At 44.5% G+C, this 23,031-nt stretch overlaps 1 protein-coding gene across 2 annotated transcripts in view; it reads right to left on the bottom strand.

Annotated features, from left to right (window-relative positions):
- Positions 1-23,031, bottom strand: part of IL11RA (interleukin 11 receptor subunit alpha) — a 136,475-nt gene that overhangs the window by 47,957 nt on the left and 65,487 nt on the right. For both annotated transcript variants that reach the window (XM_056551474.1, XM_056551473.1), the window contains exons 2-5: positions 8,130-8,226; positions 6,401-6,461; positions 4,464-4,630; positions 2,307-2,421 (exon numbers count right to left, since the gene is read on the bottom strand). In XM_056551474.1, coding sequence (XP_056407449.1) covers positions 2,307-2,421; positions 4,464-4,630; positions 6,401-6,461; positions 8,130-8,226 — 440 coding nt within the window. The remainder of the gene's footprint in view (positions 1-2,306; positions 2,422-4,463; positions 4,631-6,400; positions 6,462-8,129; positions 8,227-23,031) is intronic.

Genomic DNA, 23,031 nt, shown 5'->3' on the forward strand with positions numbered 1-23,031 from the left:
AGTCTGCAGGGAGTCAGTACATGGTGCACTAGTCTGCAGGGAGTCAGTATATGGTGCACTAGTCTGCAGGGAGTCAGTACACGGCGCACTAGTCTGCAGGGAGTCAGTACATGGTGCACTAGTCTGCAGGGAGTCAGTATATGGTGCACTAGTCTGCAGGGAGTCAGTACACGGCGCACTAGTCTGCAGGGAGTCAGTACAGGGTGCACTAGTCTGCAGGGAGTCAGTACATGGTGCACTAGTCTGCAGGGAGTCAGTACACGGTGCACTAGTCTGCAGGGAGTCAGTACAGGGTGCACTAGTCTGCAGGGAGTCAGTACACGGTGCACTAGTCTGCAGGGAGTCAGTACACGGTGCGCTAGTCTGCAGGGAGTCAGTACACGGTGCAATAGTCTGCAGGGAGTCAGTACACGGTGCACTAGTCTGCAGGGAGTCAGTACAGGGTGCACTTGTCTGAAGGGAGTCAGTACACGGTGCACTAGTCTGCAGGGAGTCAGTACAGGGTGCACTAGTCTGCAGGGAGTCAGTACAGGGTGCACTTGTCTGCAGGGAGTCAGTACACGGTGCACTAGTCTGCAGGGAGTCAGTACAGGGTGCACTAGTCTGCAGGGAGTCAGTACACGGTGCACTAGTCTGCAGGGAGTCAGTACAGGGTGCACTTGTCTGCAGGGAGTCAGTACACGGTGCACTAGTCTGCAGAGAGTCAGTACACGGTGCACTAGTCTGCAGGGAGTCAGTACACGGTGCACTAGTCTGCAGGGAGTCAGTACACCGTGCACTAGTCTGCAGAAAGTCAATACATGGTGCACTAGTCTGCAGGGAGTCAGTACACGATGCACTAGTCTGCAGGGAGTCAGTACATGGTGCACTAGTCTGCAGGGAGTAAGTACAAGGTGCACTAGTCTGCAGGGAGTCAGTACACGGTGCACTAGTCTGCAGGGAGTCAGTAAACGGTGCACTAGTCTGCAGGGAGTAAGTACAAGGTGCACTAGTCTGCAGGGAGTCAGTACACGGTGCACTAGTCTGCAGGGAGTCAGTACACGGTGCAATAGTCTGCAGGGAGTCAGTACACGGTGCACTAGTCTGCAGGGAGTCAGTACACAGTGCAATAGTCTGCAGGGAGTCAGTACACGGTGCACTAGTCTGCAGGGAGTCAGTACACGGCGCACTAGTCTGCAGGGAGTAAGTACATGGTGCACTTGTCTGCAGGGAGTCAGTACACGGTGCACTAGTCTGCAGGGAGTCAGTACACGGTGCACTAGTCTGCAGGGAGTCAATACATGGTGCACTAGTCTGCAGGGAGTCAGTACACGATGCACTAGTCTGCAGGGAGTAAGTACATGGTGCACTAGTCTGCAGGGAGTCCGTACATGGTGCACTAGTCTGCAGGGAGTCCGTACATGGTGCACTAGTCTGCAGGGAGTCCGTACATGGTGCACTAGTCTGCAGGGAGTCAGTACATGGTGCATTAGTCTGCAGGGAGTCAATACATGGTGCACTAGTCTGCAGGGAGTCAGTACATGGTGCACTAGTCTGCAGGGAGTCAGTAAATGGCGCACTAGTCTGCAGGGAGTCAGTACATGGTGCACTAGTCTGCAGGGAGTCAGTACATGGTGCACTAGTCTGCAGGGAGTCAGTACACGGTGCACTAGTCTGCAGGGAGTCAGTACATGGTGCAATAGTCTGCAGGGAGTCAGTACACGGTGCACTAGTCTGCAGGGAGTCAGTACACGGTGCAATAGTCTGCAGGGAGTCAGTACACGGTGCACTAGTCTGCAGGGAGTCAGTACACGGTGCACTAGTCTGCAGGGAGTCAGTACATGGTGCACTAGTCTGCAGGGAGTCAGTAAACGGTGCACTAGTCTGCAGGGAGTCAGTACATGGTGCAATAGTCTGCAGGGAGTCAGTACACGGTGCACTAGTCTGCAGGGAGTCAGTACACGGTGCAATAGTCTGCAGGGAGTCAGTACACGGTGCACTAGTCTGCAGGGAGTCAGTACACGGTGCACTAGTCTGCAGGGAGTCAGTACACGGTGCACTAGTCTGCAGGGAGTCAGTACATGGTGCACTAGTCTGCAGGGAGTCAGTAAACGGTGCACTAGTCTGCAGGGAGTCAGTACACGGTGCACTAGTCTGCAGGGAGTCAGTACATGGTGCACTAGTCTGCAGGGAGTCAGTACATGGTGCACTAGTCTGCAGGGAGTCAGTACACGGTGCACTAGTCTGCAGGGAGTCAGTAAACGGTGCACTAGTCTGCAGGGAGTCAGTACACGGTGCAATAATCTGCAGACGGAGCGCGGTCTCACCTGTAGGAGGTGATGTATCTCGAAGGCAGAAGAGTCTCCACACTGGAGTTCCAATAGCAGGAAAAGTTGTGATAGTCTGCGGCTCTGCAGGTGACGGACGGGATCCCCGGAGGATCTGGAGAAAGAGGGGGAAGAATAGGAATGAATGGAGGAAGAGAACTGAGCACAGCTGGAGAAACGTTACAATGTAACAGCGAGAATTACGGATGTTTACATTCCAAAGAGATCGGGAAGAAATATACAGAGAGCAGGCTCGTCATTCGGGGAGCAGGCTCGTCATTCGGGGAGCAGGCTCTGCATTCGGGGAGCAGGCTCGGCATTCGGGGAGCAGGCTCGTCATTCGGGGAGCAGGCTCGGCATTCGGGGAGCAGGCTCGGCATTCGGGGAGCAGGCTCGGCATTCGGGGAGCAGGCTCGGCATTCGTGGAGCAGGCTCGTCATTCTGGGAGCAGGCTCGGCATTCGGGGAGCAGGCTCGGCATTCTGGGAGCAGGCTCGGCATTCTGGGAGCAGGCTCGGCATTCGGGGAGCAGGCTCGTCATTCTGGGAGCAGGCTCGGCATTCGGGGAGCAGGCTCGGCATTCTGGGAGCAGGCTCGGCATTCGGGGAGCAGGCTCGGCATTCTGGGAGCAGGCTCGTCATTCGTGGAGCAGGCTCGGCATTCGGGGAGCAGGCTCGGCATTCGGGGAGCAGGCTCGGCATTCTGGGAGCAGGCTCGGCATTCGGGGAGCAGGCTCGTCATTCTGGGAGCAGGCTCGGCATTCGGGGAGCAGGCTCGGCATTCTGGGAGCAGGCTCGGCATTCGGGGAGCAGGCTCGGCATTCTGGGAGCAGGCTCGTCATTCGTGGAGCAGGCTCGGCATTCGGGGAGCAGGCTCGTCATTCGGGGAGCAGGCTCGGCATTCGGGGAGCAGGCTCGGCATTCGGGGAGCAGGCTCGGCATTCGGGGAGCAGGCTCGGCATTCGGGGAGCAGGCTCGGCATTCGGGGAGCAGGCTCGGCATTCGGGGAGCAGGCTCGGCATTCGGGGAGCAGGCTCGGCATTCGGGGAGCAGGCTCGGCATTCGGGGAGCAGGCTCGGCATTCTGGGAGCAGGCTCGGCATTCGGGGAGCAGGCTCGGCATTCGGGGAGCAGGCTCGGCATTCGGGGAGCAGGCTCGGCATTCGGGGAGCAGGCTCGGCATTCGGGGAGCAGGCTCGGCATTCGGGGAGCAAGCTTAGACATTTTGGAAGCATGCTAAAGATTCATGCAGAAGACTCAAGTTTTAAGGCTGAGGGGACAATGACTGTAATAAGAGAGGGGATGATGGAGCGGAGGGGGATGATGGAGCAGAGGGGGATGATGGAGCGGAGGGGGATGATGGAGCGGAGGGGGATGATGGAGCGGAGGGGGATGATGGAGCGGAGGGGGATGATGGAGCGGAGGAGATGATGGAGCGGAGGAGATGATGGAGCGGAGGAGGATGATGGAGCGGAGGAGATGATGGAGCGGAGGAGATGATGGAGCGGAGGAGATGATGGAGCAGAGGAGATGATGGAGCGGAGGAGATGATGGAGCGGAGGAGATGTTGGAGCGGAGGAGATGATGGAGCGGAGGGGATGTTGGAGCGGAGGAGATGATGGAGCGGAGGAGATGATGGAGCGGAGGAGATGATGGAGCGGAGGAGATGTTGGAGCGGAGGAGATGATGGAGCGGAGGAGATGATGGAGCGGAGGAGATGAAGCGGAGGAGATGTTGGAGCGGAGGGGATGTTGGAGCGGAGGTGATGGAGCGGAGGAGATGATGGAGCGGAGGAGATGGAGCGGAGGAGATGTTGGAGCGCAGGAGATGGAGGAGATGATGGAGCGGAGGGGGATGATGGAGCGGAGGAGATGATGGAGCGGAGGGGGATGATGGAGCGGAGGAGATGATGGAGCGGAGGAGATGTTTCAGATACCAGACAGGCGTCCACATAACTGATACATTCTTATGTTACAGTAACTGTCCCTGTGATGTTTACTCTTTCGCCAAATATTACTACCTGGGAGCATGCTGAGAGTTGTAGTTCTTCTAGACATCTCAGTTTAGTAAAATACCCAAAGCATTTCTTCTTCAGTCTATGGCTCAGTCTCCAGCCCTCCCCCCCTCCCGCAGAATAATCCCCCATCGCTCTTCACTTACATCCGACCTTCAGCAGCACGGACTGTATTAGTTCCCCAGACAAGTCGTTGCAGCTGTAGGTCCCCATCACGGAGGGTCCTACATGCGGAAGGTCCAGGTCCCCCTGATTAGTAACATTTCCCCATGTGATGTTTGAGGATCCATTGAACCTCCACTGGACCTCCGAACTGCAAAGAAAGAAGAGAAATCATCATCATCGTTATCACCCCCATCGTCATCATCATCATCACCACCGTCATCACCATCACCATCACCCCCATCGTCATCATCATCATCACCACCGTCATCACCATCACCATCACCCCCATCGTCATCATCATCATCATCATCACCATCATCATCACCATCATCATCGTCATCATCATCATCATCACCATCACCACCATTGTCATCACCACCATCATCATCATCACCACCATTGTCATCACCATCACCATCGTCATCACCACCATCATCATCATCACCATCATCATCGTCATCATCATCACCAGCACCACCATCGTCATCACCATCATCACCGTCATCATCATCATCACCATCATCATCATCATCACCGTCATCACCATCATCATCATCATCACCGTCATCACCATCATCACCATCATCACCATCGTCATCACCATCGTCATCACCATCACTATCACCACCATCATCATTGTCATCATCATCATCACCATGGTCATAATCATCATCATCATCACCGTCATCATCACCATCATCACCATCATCATCGTCATCATCACCATCATCATCGTCATCATCATCATCATCATCCCTATCGTCATCACCATCATCATCTTAATCATCATAACAATCATCGTCATTATCAATCATCATCATCACCGTCATCATCATCACCACCACTGTCATCATCATCACCATCGTCACCATCACCATCATCATCATCAGAGGTGCAGCCCGTTGCTTCTGGGCCCTGATGCAAGATCTGCAACAATGCCCCAAATGAACATAATAATACTGGTCCCTTATGGGGCAGATGCGCTTTGGGGCCCCCTTAGTCACCAGGGCCCTGGTGCGACTGCTACCTCTACAGCTACACCCCGATCATTATCATCATCATCTCCATCATCACCATTACTGTCATCGTCATCATCTTCATCATCACCATCATTATCATCACCATCGTCATTATCACCATCACCAACATCATCATCATCATCACCACCATTACCATCATCATAACCACCATCTTCATCACCATCACCATCACCATCACCCTCATCATCATCACCCTCATCATCATCATCATCATCATGATCACCATCATCATCCTCATCATTATCATCAACATCACCACCCTCATCATCATCATCACCATCATCACCATCACCACCATCGTCGTCATCATCACCATCATCATCTCCATCACCATCACCACCATCGTCATCATCATCACCACCATCATCATCATCACCACCGTCATCATCATCACCATCGTCATCATCATCACCACCATCATCATCGTCATCATCTCCATCATCACCATCACCACCATCATCATCATCTCCATCATCACCATCATCACCACCATCACCACCATCACCACCACTGTCATCATCATCACCATCATCATCATCATCACCGTCATCACCATCATCATCACTATCATCACCATCATCACCGTCATCATCGTCACCATCGTTCACCATCATCTCCATCATCATCACTATCATCACCATCATCACCATCATCATCACTATCATCACCATCATCACCGTCATCACCATCATCATCATCACCATCATCATCACTATCATCACCACCGTCATCACCGTCATCACCGTCATCACCATCAGCTCACAGCAGTCATATGTGGTCCATGTATCATGTATATAGAGAATCAGGAAGACACGAGGGGTCGGTAGCCATCATAGTGAGCACCCACCATATACGGGCGATGCCACCCTCCTACCCACCTGGGACTTCTGCTGCTGCACGTCAGGGTCACCGCATCTCCAATTTTCCCATAAACCACACCTGGAAGAGGAAGAAGAGGCAGATGAGGCTCCTCATGGGGACTGACAGGAAGGGGTTAACTCTTCATCAAGACTGAGGCTACGACTAAATAGCGGTACAAGTCATGTGACTGCCTCCAATGTCACCACAGAACAGCGTCCATCGGGGACACAGGAGATGACGGGACAGGACACCTGTTATATTTATGGGGGAACAACAATCCAAGGAATCTGACCCCAGAGCACAATCCTCTCCATCCTCCAGCCCACCATAACCCTAATGAACAATCCTCCAGCCCACCATGACCCTGATGAACAATCCTCTCCATCCTCCGGCCCACCATAACCCTGATGAACAATCCTCTCCATCCTCCAGCCCACCATGACCCTGATGAACAATCCTCTCCATCCTCCAGCCCACCATGACCCTGATGATCAATCCTCTCCATCCTCCAGCCCACCATAACCCTAATGAACAATCCTCCAGCCTACCATGACCCTGATGAACAATCCTCTCCATCCTCCAGCCCACCATAACCCTGATGAACAATCCTCTCCATCCTCTAGCCCACCATGACCCTGATGAACAATCCTCTCCATCCTCCAGCCCACCATGACCCAGATGAACAATCCTCTCCATCCTCCAGCCCACCACGACCTTATGATCAATCCTCTCCATCCTCCAGCCCACCATGACCCTGATGAACAATCCTCTCCATCCTCCAGCCCACCATGACCCTGATGATCAATCCTCTCCATCCTCCAGCCCACCATGACCTTGAGGAACAATCCTCTCCATCCTCCAGCCCACCATGACCCTGATGAACAATCCTCTCCAGCCCACCATGACCCCGATGATCAATCCTCTCCATCCTCCAGCCCACCATGACCCTGATGATCAATCCTCTCCATCCTCCAGCCCACCATTACCTGATGAACAATCCTCTCCATCCTCCAGCCCACCATGACCCTGATGAACAATCCTCTCCATCCTCCAGCCCAACATGACCCTGATTAACAATCCTCTCCATCCTCCAGCCCACCATGACCCTGATGATCAATCCTCTCCATCCTCCAGCCCACCATGACCCTGATGAACAATCCTCTCCATCCTCCAGCCCACCATGACCCTGATGAACAATCCTCTCCATCCTCCAGCCCAACATGACCCTGATTAACAATCCTCTCCATCCTCCAGCCCACCATGACCCTGATGAACAATCCTCTCCATCCTCCAGCCCACCATGACCCTGATGAACAATCCTCTCCATCCTCCAGCTCACCATGACCCTGATGAACAATCCTCCAGCCCACCATAACCCTGATGAACAATCCTCTCCATCCTCCAGCCCACCATGACCCTGATGATCAATCCTCTCCATCCTCCAGCCCACCATGACCCTGATGATCAATCGTCACCATCCTCCAGCCCACCATGACCCTGATGAACAATCCTCTCCATCCTCCAGCCCAACATGACCCTGATGATCAATCCTCTCCATCCTATAGCCCACCATGACCTTGATGATCAATCCTCTCCATCCTCCAGCCCACCATGACCCTGATGAACAATCCTCTCCATCCTCCAGCCCAACATGACCCTGATGAATAATCCTCTCCATCCTCCAGCCCACCAGTACCAGGTCTTCCAGGGACCACACTTTTCGTACTGACCCCTCAGGCCACCTACCTTCCTCCTTCCATGTATGTGAAGACAGCGACACAGAGACGGCGGTCACAGCGAGAAGACACATCACCCGGCTAAGACATTGTGCCAAGCTGCTCATCTGCAAGAGAACCAAACCCATGAGCATGAAGACACAGAGGAACGAAACTGCAGCTCTGCACACGACTAATCATCAACAACTACAAGATATGGGATCCAGACTGATACATTGTAACAAACCTTCAGATATGAGAGCAGAACTATACAAAGGTATATATACAGGATAGGAAGTAGTACTGTGCAGTGTACATATATACAGAATAAGAAGTGGTACTGAGCAGTGTCCATATATACAGGATAGGAAGTAGTAATGTGCAGTGTCCATATATACAGGATAGGAAGTGGTACTGTGCAGTGTCCATATATACAGAATAGGAAGTAGTACTGAGCAGTGTCCATATATACAGGATAGGAAGTGGTACTGTGCAGTGTCCATATATACAGAATAAGAAGTAGTACTGTGCAGTGTCCATATATACAGAATAGGAAGTGGTACTGTGCAGTGTCCATATATACAGAATAAGAAGTAGTACTGTGCAGTGTCCATATATACAGAATAAGAACTACTGTGCAGTGTCCATATATACAGAATAAGAAGTAGTACTGTGCAGTGTACATATATACAGGATAGGAAGTAATACTGTGCAGTGTCCATATATACAGGATAAGAAGTAGTACTGTGCAGTGTCCATATATACAGAATAAGAAGTAGTACTGTGCAGTGTCCATATATACAGAATAAGAAGTAGTACTGTGCAGTGTCCATATATACAGAATAAGAAGTAGTACTGTGCAGTGTACATATATACAGAATAGGAAGTAGTACTGTGCAGTGTCCATATATACAGAATAAGAAGTGGTACTGTGCAGTGTCCATATATACAGAATAAGAAGTAGTACTGTGCAGTGTCCATATATACAGAATAAGAACTACTGTGCAGTGTCCATATATACAGAATAAGAAGTAGTACTGTGCAGTGTACATATATACAGGATAGGAAGTAATACTGTGCAGTGTCCATATATACAGGATAAGAAGTAGTACTGTGCAGTGTCCATATATACAGAATAAGAAGTAGTACTGTGCAGTGTCCATATATACAGAATAAGAAGTAGTACTGTGCAGTGTCCATATATACAGAATAAGAAGTAGTACTGTGCAGTGTCCATATATACAGAATAAGAACTACTGTGCAGTGTCCATATATACAGAATAATAAGTGGTACTGTGCAGTGTCCATATATACAGAATAAGAAGTAGTACTGTGCAGTGTGGAGATGAGGCCGTTATAGAAGGAGGAGCCTCAGGCTGGGGGGGGCGGAGCCTTAACACTTTATTTAAAGTCTTTTTGGATTCCAAGAAACTATTTTCCAAAACATTTACACAGAGAAGCAGCCGGAGAATGAGCAGAGCCCAGCGCAGCACAGCAGAGCACAGCAGAGTCCAGCGCAGCACAGCACAGCACAACAGAGCACAGCGCAGCACAGCACAACAGAGCACAGCAGAGCACAACACAGCACAGCAGAGTCCAGCACACAGAGCACAGCACAGCACAGCAGAGCCCAGTACAGAACAGCAGAGCCCAGCACAGCAGAGCACAACACAGCACAGCAGAGCCCAGCGCAGCACAGCAGAGCACAACACAGCAGAGCAGAGCCCAGCGCAGCACAGCAGAGCCCAGCGCAGCACAGCAGAGCACAACACAGCAGAGCAGAGCCCAGCGCAGCACAGCAGAGCCCAGCGCAGCACAGCAGAGCCCAGCGCAGCACAGCAGAGCCCAGCACAGCAGAGCCCAGCGCAGTGCAGCAGAGCCCAGTGCAGCACAGCAGAGCACAACACAGCCCAGCAGAGCCCAGCACAGCAGAGCCCAGCACAGCAGAGCCCAGCACAGCACTACTTCACTTCAGATCACTGAAAGACTAACAGAACTAACTCCAGTGTCCCAATATTTCCTGTACCCCCAATATACACTACACCCCTATAATACCCTGCATCCCCAGTATACCCTGTGGGGGCTCAGTGGTCATCAGTATATAGTGGCTCAGTGGTCATCAGTATATAGTGACTCAGTTGTTAGAAGTGTGGGGGTTCAGTGGTTAGCAGTATATAGCGGCTCAGTGGTTAGCAGTATATAGCGGCTCAGTGGTTATTAGTATATAGTGGCTCAGTGGTTAGCAGTATGTGGGGGCTCAGTGGTTAGCAGTATATAGCGGCTCAGTGGTTAGCAGTATATAGTGGCTCAGTGGTTAGCAGTGTGGGGGCTCAGTGGTTATCAGTATATAGTGGCTCAGTGGTTAGCAGTATATAGTGGCTCAGTGGTCATCAGTATATAGTGACTCAGTTGTTAGAAGTGTGGGGGTTCAGTGGTTAGCAGTATGTGGGGGTTCAGTGGTTAGCAGTATGAGGGGCTCAGTGGTTAGCAGTATATAGTGGCTCAGTGGTTAGCAGTATGAGGGGCTCAGTGGTTAGCAGTATATAGTTGCTCAGTGGTTATCAGTATATAGCGGCTCAGTGGTTAGCAGTATATAGCGGCTCAGTGGTTAGCAGTATAGTTGCTCAGTGGTTATCAGTATATAGCGGCTCAGTGGTTAGCAGTATATAGCGGCTCAGTGGTTAGCAGTATATAGCGGCTCAGCGGTGAGCAGTATGAGGGGCTCAGTGGTTAGCAGTATGTAGCGGCTCAGTGGTTAGCAGTATATAGCGGCTCAGTGGTTAGCAGTATATAGCGGCTCAGTGGTTAGCAGTATAGTTGCTCAGTGGTTAGCAGTATATAGCGGCTCAGTGGTTAGCAGTATATAGTTGCTCAGTGGTTAGCAGTATATAGTGGCTCAGTGGTTAGCAGTATATAGTGGCTCAGTGGTTAGCAGTATAGTTGGTCAGTGGTTATCAGTATATAGCGGCTCAGTGGTTAGCAGTATATAGCGGCTCAGTGGTTAGCAGTATATAGCGGCTCAGTGGTTAGCAGTATATAGCGGCTCAGCGGTGAGCAGTATGAGGGGCTCAGTGGTTAGCAGTATGTAGCGGCTCAGTGGTTAGCAGTATATAGCGGCTCAGTGGTTAGCAGTATATAGCGGCTCAGTGGTTAGCAGTATAGTTGCTCAGTGGTTAGCAGTATATAGCGGCTCAGTGGTTAGCAGTATATAGTTGCTCAGTGGTTAGCAGTATATAGTGGCTCAGTGGTTAGCAGTATATAGTTGCTCAGTGGTTAGCAGTATGTGGGGGCTCAGTGGTTAGCAGTATATAGCGGCTCAGTGGTTAGCAGTATATAGCGGCTCAGTGGTTAGCAGTATAGTTGTTCAGTGGTTAGCAGTATATAGCGGCTCAGTGGTTAGCAGTATATAGTTGCTCAGTGGTTAGCAGTATATAGTGGCTCAGTGGTTAGCAGTATATAGTGGCTCAGTGGTTAGCAGTATAGTTGCTCAGTGGTTAGCAGTATATAGCGGCTCAGTGGTTAGCAGTATATAGTTGCTCAGTGGTTAGCAGTATATAGTGGCTCAGTGGTTAGCAGTATATAGTTGCTCAGTGGTTAGCAGTATGTGGGGGCTCAGTGGTTAGCAGTATATAGTTGCTCAGTGGTTAGCAGTATGTGGGGGCTCAGTGGTTAGCAGTATATAGTTGCTCAGTGGTTAGCAGTATAGTGGCTCAGTGGTTAGCAGTATATAGTGGCTCAGCAGTTAGCAGTATGAGGGGCTCAGTGGTTAGCAGTATATAGCGGCTCAGTGGTTAGCAGTATAGTTGCTCAGTGGTTAGCAGTATTCAGTGGTTAGCAGTATATAGTGGCTCAGTGGTTAGCAGTATATAGCGGCTCAGTGGTTAGCAGTATAGTTGCTCAGTGGTTAGCAGTGTGGGGGCTCAGTGGTTATCAGTATGTGGGGGCTCAGTGGTTAGCAGTATAGTTGCTCAGTGGTTAGCAGTATAGTTGCTCAGTGGTTAGCAGTATGTGGGGGCTCAGTGGTTAGCAGTATAGTTGCTCAGTGGTTAGCAGTATATAGTGGCTCAGTGGTTAGCAGTATAGTTGCTCAGTGGTTAGCAGTATATAGTGGCTCAGTGGTTAGCAGTATAGTTGCTCAGTGGTTAGCAGTGTGGGGGCTCAGTGGTTAGCAGTATATAGTGGCTCAGTGGTTAGCAGTATAGTGGCTCAGTGGTTAGCAGTATGTGGGGGCTCAGTGGTTAGCAGTGTGGGGGCTCAGTTGTTAGCAGTATATAGTGGCTCAGTGGTTAGCAGTATATAGTGACTCAGTGGTTAGCAGTATATAGTGGCTCAGTGGTTACCAGTATGTGGGGGCTCAGTGGTTAGCAGTGTGGGGGCTCAGTTGTTAGCAGTATGTGGGGGCTCAGTGGTTAGCAGTATAGTTGCTCAGTGGTTAGCAGTATGTGGGGGCTCAGTGGTTAGCAGTATGTGGGGGCTCAGTGGTTAGCAGTATATAGCGGCTCAGTGGTTAGCAGTATAGTTGCTCAGTGGTTAGCAGTGTGGGGGATAAGTGGTTAGCAGTATGTGGGGGCTCAGTGGTTAGCAGTGTGGGGGCTCCGTGGTTAGCAGTGTGGGGGCTCAGTTGTTAGCAGTATGTGGGGGCTCAGTGGTTAGCAGTATGTGGGGGCTCAGTGGTTAGCAGTATGTGGGGGCTCAGTGGTTAGCAGTATGTGGGGGCTCAGTGGTTAGCAGTATAGTTGCTCAGTGGTTAGCAGTATGTGGGGGCTCAGTGGTTAGCAGTATGTGGGGGCTCAGTGGTTAGCAGTATATAGCGGCTCAGTGGTTAGCAGTATAGTTGCTCAGTGGTTAGCAGTGTGGGGGATAAGTGGTTAGCAGTATGTGGGGGCTCAGTGGTTAGCAGTGTGGGGGCTCAGTGGTTAGCAGTGTGGGGGCTCAGTTGTTAGCAGTATGTGGGGGCTCAGTGGTTAGCAGTATGTGGGGGCTCAGTGGTTAGCAGTATGTGGGGGCTCAGTGGTTAGCAGTATAGTTGCTCAGTGGTTAGCAGTATGTGGGGGCTCAGTGGTTAGCAGTATGTGGGGGCTCAGTGGTTAGCATTATATAGCGGCTCAGTGGTTAGCAGTATAGTTGCTCAGTGGTTAGCAGTGTGGGGGATAAGTGGTTAGCAGTATGTGGGGGCTCAGTGGTTAGCAGTGTGGGGCTCCGTGGTTAGCAGTGTGGGGGCTCAGTTGTTAGCAGTATGTGGGGGCTCAGTGGTTAGCAGTATGTGGGGGCTCAGTGGTTAGCAGTATGTGGGGGCTCCGTGGTTAGCAGTGTGGGGGCTCCGTGGTTAGCAGTGTGGGGGCTCAGTGGTTAGCAGTATATAGTGACTCAGTGGTTAGCAGTATAGTTGCTCAGTGGTTAGCAGTATGTGGGGGCTCAGTGGTTAGCAGTATATAGTGACTCAGTGGTTAGCAGTATATAGTGGCTCAGTGGTTAGCAGTATAGTTGCTCAGTGGTTAGCAGTATATAGTGGCTCAGTGGTTAGCAGTATAGTTGCTCAGTGGTTAGCAGTGTGGGGGCTCAGTGGTTAGCCGTATATAGTGACTCAGTGGTTAGCAGTATAGTTGCTCAGTGGTTAGCAGTGTGGGGGCTCAGTGGTTAGCAGTATATAGTGTCTCAGTGGTTAGCAGTGTGGGGGCTCAGTTATTAGCAGTATGTGGGGGCTCAGTGGTTAGCAGTATGTGGGGGCTCAGTGGTTAGCAGTATATAGCCGGTCAGTGGTTAGCAGTGTGGGGGCTCAGTGGTTAGCAGTATATAGTGGCTCAGTGGTTAGCAGTGTGGGCTCAGTGGTTAGCAATATGTGGGGGCTCAGTGGTTAGCAGTTTGGGGGCTCAGTGGTTAGCAGTGTGGGGGCTCAGTGGTTAGCAGTGTCGGGGCTCAGTTGTTAGCAGTATATAGTGGCTCAGTGGTTAGCAGTATATAGTGGCTCAGGGGTTAGCAGTGTGGGGGCTCAGTTGTTAGCAGTATGTGGGGGCTCAGTGGTTAGCAGTATGTGGGGGCTCAGTGGTTAGCAGTATATAGCGGCTCAGTGGTTAGCAGTATAGTTGCTCAGTGGTTAGCAGTGTGGGGGCTAAGTGGTTAGCAGTATGTGGGGGCTCAGTGGTTAGCAGTGTGGGGGCTCCGTGGTTAGCAGTGTGGGGGCTCAGTGGTTAGCAGTGTGGGGGCTCCGTGGTTAGCAGTGTGGGGGCTCAGTGGTTAGCAGTGTGGGGGCTCCGTGGTTAGCAGTGTGGGGGCTCAGTTGTTAGCAGTATGTGGGGGCTCAGTGGTTAGCAGTATGTAGGGGCTCAGTGGTTAGCAGTATGTGGGGGCTCAGTGGTTAGCAGTGTGGGGGCTCCGTGGTTAGCAGTGTGGGGGCTCAGTTGTTAGCAGTACGTGGGGGCTCAGTGGTTAGCAGTATATAGTGACTCAGTGGTTAGCAGTATAGTTGCTCAGTGGTTAGCAGTGTGGGGGCTCAGTGGTTAGCAGTATGTGGGGGCTCAGTTATTAGCAGTATGTGGGGGCTCAGTTATTAGCAGTATGTGGGGGCTCAGTTATTAGCAGTATGTGAGGGCTCAGTGGTTAGCAGTGTGGGGGCTCAGTGGTTAGCAGTGTGGGGGCTCAGTGGTTAGCAGTGTGGGGGCTCAGTGGTTAGCAGTGTGGGGGCTCAGTGTTTAGCACTGTATGATGGCTCAGTGCTCGAATCTGACCAGGGGTGACACCTCTATGGATTTTTAACCATCCTGATGGGGTCAGGAAGTAATGTAAATGATAACGAGCTCTGTACTGCGCTGTGGGGTATGTTGGCGCTATATACAGAACAGGTCCTTATTTTATAGTAAACCCTCTGATCCACATCTTCTATTTGAATGACTGGGGATGGGAGGACTATGGGGGTCTGCAGCCAGTAAATAACATCGCCAGATGTTCAGATGGGGGGGGGGTCTCCTGTACACACGTCTCGCCCTGTTACTGTACGGCCTCCCAGCTGTTATATGGAGAAGTCATCACAGCGGGAGGAAGCGTTCTGTGTATTACACCGTAAGAGGATAATGGCCGCCGCAGCCTCTCACTACTTCTGCTCTCCACCATATGATATGATATATAGCACCATATCGTACCATAAAATAACATAAATCACCATATCACACCATAAAATAACATAAATCACCATATCACACCATAATATAACATATATCACCATATCACACCATGATATAACATATAGCACCATATCACACCATAATATAACATATATCACCATATCACACCATAAAATAACATAAATCACCATATCACACCATAAAATAACATAAATCACCATATCACACCATGATATAACATATAGCACCATATCACACCATAAAATAACATATATCACCATATCACACCATGATATAACACATATCACCATATCACACTATAATATAACACATATCACACCATGATATAACATATAGCACCATATCACACCATGATATAACATATATCACACCATGAAATAATATATATCACCATATCACACCATAATATAACATATATCACCATATCACACCATGATATAACATATAGCACCATATCACACCATGATATAACATATATCACACCATGAAATAATATATATCACCATATCACACCATAATATAACATATATCACCATATCACACCATGATATAACATATAGCACCATATCACACCATAATATAATATATATCACCATATCACACCATAATATAAATGACCATATCACACCATAAAATAACATATATCACCATATCACACGATGATATAATATATATCACCATATCACACCATAATATAATATATATCACCATATCACACCATGATATAACATATATCACCATATCACACCATAAAATAACATATATCACCATATCACACCATAAAATAACATATATCACCATATCACACCATGATATAACATATAGCACCATGTAACACCATAAAATAACATATATCACCATATCACACTATGATATAACATATATCACACCATAATATAACATATCACCATATCACACCATGAAATAACATATATCACCATATCACACCATGATATAACATATATCATCATATCACACCATAAAATAACATATATCACCATATCACACCATGATATAACATATATCACCATATCACACCATAATATAATATATATCACCATATCACACTATGATGTAACATATATCACCATATCACACTATTATATCACATATAGCACATTATCACACCATTATATAACATATAGCACCATGTCACATCATAATATAACATATCACCATATAACACCATAATATAACATATCTCACCATAATATAACATATATCACCATATCACACCATAATATAACATATATCACCATATCACACCATAATATCACATATATCACCATATCACACTATAATATAACATATATCACCATATCACACCATAATATCACATATATCACACCATAAAATAATATATATCACCATATCTCATCAAGATATAACATATACAACCATATCACACCATGATATAATATAATAGTCACCATATCACACCATAATATAACATATATCACACCATAATATAACATATATCACCATATCACACCATAATATAACATATATCACCATATCAAACCATGAAATAATATATATCACCATATCACACCATGATATAACATATATCACCATATCACACCATAATATAACATATATAACCATATCACACCATAATAAAACATATATCACCATATCACACCATGAAATAATATATATATATATATATCACCATATCTCGTCATGATATAACATATAGAACCATATCACACCATGATATAACATATATCACCATATCACACCATGATATAACATATATCACCATATCACACCATGATATAACAACACCATGATATAACATATATCACCATATCACACTATAATATAACATATATCACCATATCACACTATAATATAACATATATAACCTTATCACACCATGATATAATATATATCACCATATCACGCCATGATATAACATATATCACCATATCACACCATGATATAACATATATCACCATATCACACCATAATATAATATATATCACCATATCCCACCATAATATAACATATATCACCATATCACACCATAATATAATATATATGACCATATCACACCATAAAATAACATATAGCACCATATCACACTATGATATAACATATATCACCATATCACACCATAATATAACATATCACACCATAATATAATATATATCATCATATCACACCATAATATAACATATATAACCATATCACACCATAATATAACATATATAACCATATCACACCATGATATAATATATATCACCATATCACGCCATGATATAACATATATCACCATATCACACCATGATATAACATATATCACCATATCACACCATGATATAACATATAGAACCATATCACACCATAATATAACATATATCACCATATCACACCATAATATATCATATCACCATATCACACTATGATATAATATATATTACCATATCACACCATAACATAATATATATCCCCATATCACACCATAATATATCATATCACCATATCACACTATGATATAATATATATTACCATATCACACCATAACATAATATATATCACCATATCACACCATTATATAACATATATCACCATATCACACCATAATATAACATATATCACCATATCACACCATAATATATCATATCACCATATCACACTATGATATAATATATATCACCATATCACACCATAATATAACATATATCACCATATCACACCATAATATATCATATCACCATATTACACTATGATATAATATATATTACCATATCACACCATAACATAATATATATCCCCATATCACACCATAATATATCATATCACCATATCACACTATGATATAATATATATCACCATATCACACCATAATATAACATATATCACCATATCACACCATAATATATCATATCACCATATCACACTATGATATAATATATATTACCATATCACACCATAACATAATATATATCACCATATCACACCATAAAATAACATATAGCACCATATCACACTATGATATAACATATATCACCATATCACACTATAATATAACATATCACACCATAATATAATATATATCACCATATCACACCATAATATAATATATATCACCATATCACACCATAATATAACATATATAACCATATCACACCATAATATAACATATATAACCATATCACACCATGATATAATATATATCACCATATCACGCCATGATATAACATATATCACCATATCACACCATGATATAACATATATCACCATATCACACCATGATATAACATATAGAACCATATCACACCATAATATAACATATATCACCATATCACACCATAATATATCATATCATCATATTACACTATGATATAATATATATTACCATATCACACCATAACATAATATATATCCCCATATCACACCATAATATATCATATCACCATATCACACTATGATATAATATATATTACCATATCACACCATAACATAATATATATCACCATATCACACCATTATATAACATATATCACCATATCACACCATAATATAACATATATCAGCATATCACACCATAATATATCATATCACCATATCACACTATGATATAATATATATTACCATATCACACCATAACATAATATATATCACCATATCACACCATTATATAACATATATCACCATATCACACCATAATATAACATATATCACCATATCACACCATAATATATATCATATCACCATATCACACTATGATATAATATATATCACCATATCACACCATAATATAACATATATCACCATATCACACCATAATATATCATATCACCATATCACACTATGATATAATATATATTACCATATCACACCATAACATAATATATATCACCATATCACACCATAAAATAACATATAGCACCATATCACACTATGATATAACATATATCACCATATCACACTATAATATAACATATCACACCATAATATAATATATATCACCATATCACACCATAATATAATATATATCACCATATCACACCATAATATAACATATATAACCATATCACACCATAATATAACATATATAACCATATCACACCATGATATAATATATATCACCATATCACGCCATGATATAACATATATCACCATATCACACCATGATATAACATATATCACCATATCACACCATGATATAACATATAGAACCATATCACACCATAATATAACATATATCACCATATCACACCATAATATATCATATCACCATATTACACTATGATATAATATATATTACCATATCACACCATAACATAATATATATCCCCATATCACACCATAATATATCATATCACCATATCACACTATGATATAATATATATTACCATATCACACCATAACATAATATATATCACCATATCACACCATTATATAACATATATCACCATATCACACCATAATATAACATATATCAGCATATCACACCATAATATATCATATCACCATATCACACTATGATATAATATATATTACCATATCACACCATAACATAATATATATCACCATATCACACCATTATATAACATATATCACCATATCACACCATAATATAACATATATCACCATATCACACCATAATATAATATATATCACCATATCACACCATAACATAATATATATCCCCATATCACACTATGATATAATATATATCACCATATCACACTATAATATAACATATATCACCATATCACACCATAATATAATATATATCACCATATCACACCATAATATAATATATATCACCATATCACACTATGATATAATATATATCACCATATCACACTATAATATAACATATATTACCATATCACACCATAATATAATATATATCACCATATCACACCATAATATAATATATATCACCATATCACACTATGATATAATATATATCACCATATCACAACATAATATAACATATATCACCTTATCACACCATGATATATCATATATCACCATATCACACCATAATATAATATATATCACCATATCACACAGCATTTATACTGTACATACGCCCGTAGCATTTATACTGTACATACGCTCAGCATTAATCCTGTACATACGCTCGTAGCATTTATACCGTACATACGCTCCTAGCATTTATATTGTACATACGCCCGTAGCATTTATACTGTACATATGCTCGCAGCATTCTTCCTGTACATACGCTCGTAGCATTTATACTGTACATACGCTCGTAGCATTTATACTGTACTTACGCACGTAGCATTTATACTGTACATACGCACAGCATTCATCCTGTACATACGCTTGTAGCATTTATACCGTACATACGCTCCTAGCATTTATATTGTACATACGCCCGTAGCATTTATACTGTACATTTGCTCGTAGCATTCTTCCTGTACATACGCTCGTAGCATTTATACTGTACATATGCTCGTAGCATTTATACTGTACATACGCTCGTAGCATTTATACTGTACATACGCCCGTAGCATTTATACTGTACATACGCTCAGCATTCATCCTGTACATAGGCTTGTAGCATTTATACCGTACATACGCTACTAGCATTTATATTGTACATACGCCTGTAGCATTTATACTGTACATATGCTCGTAGCATTCATCCTGTACATACGCTCGTAGCATTCATCCTGTACATACGCTCGTAGCATTTATACTGTACATATGCTCGTAGCATTTATACTCTACATATGCTCGTAGCATTTATACTGTACATACGCTCGTAGCATTTATACTGTACATACGCCCGTAGCATTTATACTGTAAATACGCTCAGCATTCATCCTGTACATACGCTTGTAGCATTTATACCGTACATACACTACTAGCATTTATATTGTACATACGCCTGTAGCATTTATACTGTACATATGCTCGTAGCATTCATCCTGTACATACGCTCGTAGCATTCATCCTGTACATACGCTCGTAGCATTTATACTGTACATATGCTCGTAGCATTTATACTCTACATATGCTCGTAGCATTTATACTGTACATATGCTCGTAGCATTTATACTGTACATACGCTCGTAGCATTTATACTGTTCATACGCACGTAGCATTTACACTGTTCACACGCTGGTAGCATTCATGCTGTACACACGCTCGTAGCATTTATACTGTACATGCGCTACTAGCATTTATACAGTACATGCGCTTATAGCATTTATACTGTTCATAAGCTTGTAGCATTTATACTGTACAAACGCTCGTACAGCGTAATGAGCATTGTTACGTGCATGGGTACGTGGTCATAATTTACTCCATGCATGCATATACTGTGTTCTGTGCATACATTTATCAAGTTTGTCCGGTGCAGACGATCATATAGCTTGTTCTGGGTATACGCGCATGTACTTTGTTTTGCGCATATAATTGTCCTGAGTATAGATTCATCAAGTTTGTTGGTACAGTCACTCATAGTTTTACACTATAGTTTCCATACAAATGTGCATAGTTCGTTCTGTACATATGCGCATGTAGTTTGTTCTGGGTATTCGCTCATATAGTTTGTTCTGTTGTATCTTCTCAAATAGTACGTTCCGTGCATATGCTCATATAGTTCGTGCTGTGCATACGTTCACATATAGTTTGTTCGGTCTACACAGTTAGTGTTTCAGTGCATATACTCATGTAGTTGTCCTGTGTAAATGTTCATCCAGTGGTTTCGGTACAAACGCTCAGTTTGTCAGGCGCCATATAGTTTTGTGCATACGCTCATATAATTTGTTTTGGGCAAACGTGTATATAGTTTATTCTGTGCATTCGCTCATATAGTTTGTTCCATGCATACAGTTCGTTTGTGCATGCGTGCATATGGTTAGTTTTGTGTATACCTTCACGGTGGTTCTGGGCATACGCTCATATAGTTCGTTCTTGGCATAAGCGCATATGATTTATCCTGTGCATACGCTTACATAGTTGTTAGGTGCATACGCTCATATAGTTTGTTCTGTACATTTGAGCATATAGTTTGTTCTCTGCATGTTTATGCACACGTGCATACAGTTTGTTCTGTGGATACGGTTATAGAGTCATTCTGCACATACGCGCACCTAGTTTGTTCTCAGCATACGCTCACTTAGTCCTACGCATACGTCCATATGGTTTGTCTTGTGTATACGCTCATAGTTAGGTGCACATGCTCATATAATCTTGTGCATACACTCACTTAGTCTGTTCTATGGATATGCCCATGTGATTGGTTCCGGGCATGCAGTTGCTCTGGCTATACACTCTCATAGTTTGTTCCATGCTCATCCTCATTAGCTTATAGTTTGTTCTAGGCTTATGCGCATACAGTTTGTTTTGTGCTTCTACTCATTTAGTTGCTCAGTGCATTTACTCATATAGTTCATGCTTACACTCACGTAGTCTGTTCTGCATGCACGCTTATATTATTGGTTCCATGTATACAATCTGTTTGTTTTGGCCATAGGCGCATTGTTTGTGCTGTGAATTTACTCATTTAGTTCCAGCCACACGCGCATGTTTATTCAGGCCACACTATTATATACGGTAGTTATTCAGGCCGTACAGTCATATAGTTTGTTCTGCACATTCGCCCATATACTTTGTTCTGTTAATACGCCGTGTAGTTTGTTCTGTGCATACGCTTATATATAGTCTGTTTTGGCCATACGCTTATATTGTGAGGTCTGTACATACAGTCATAGTTTCTCCTGGGCGCATGCTCTTATAGTCTGCTCTGACCACACGCTCTGCATACGCTCATATAGTTAGTTCTAGCCATACGCTCAT

This window comes from Hyla sarda, chromosome 1 (genome assembly GCF_029499605.1).
Source record: "Hyla sarda isolate aHylSar1 chromosome 1, aHylSar1.hap1, whole genome shotgun sequence".
Taxonomy (NCBI): domain Eukaryota; kingdom Metazoa; phylum Chordata; class Amphibia; order Anura; family Hylidae; genus Hyla; species Hyla sarda.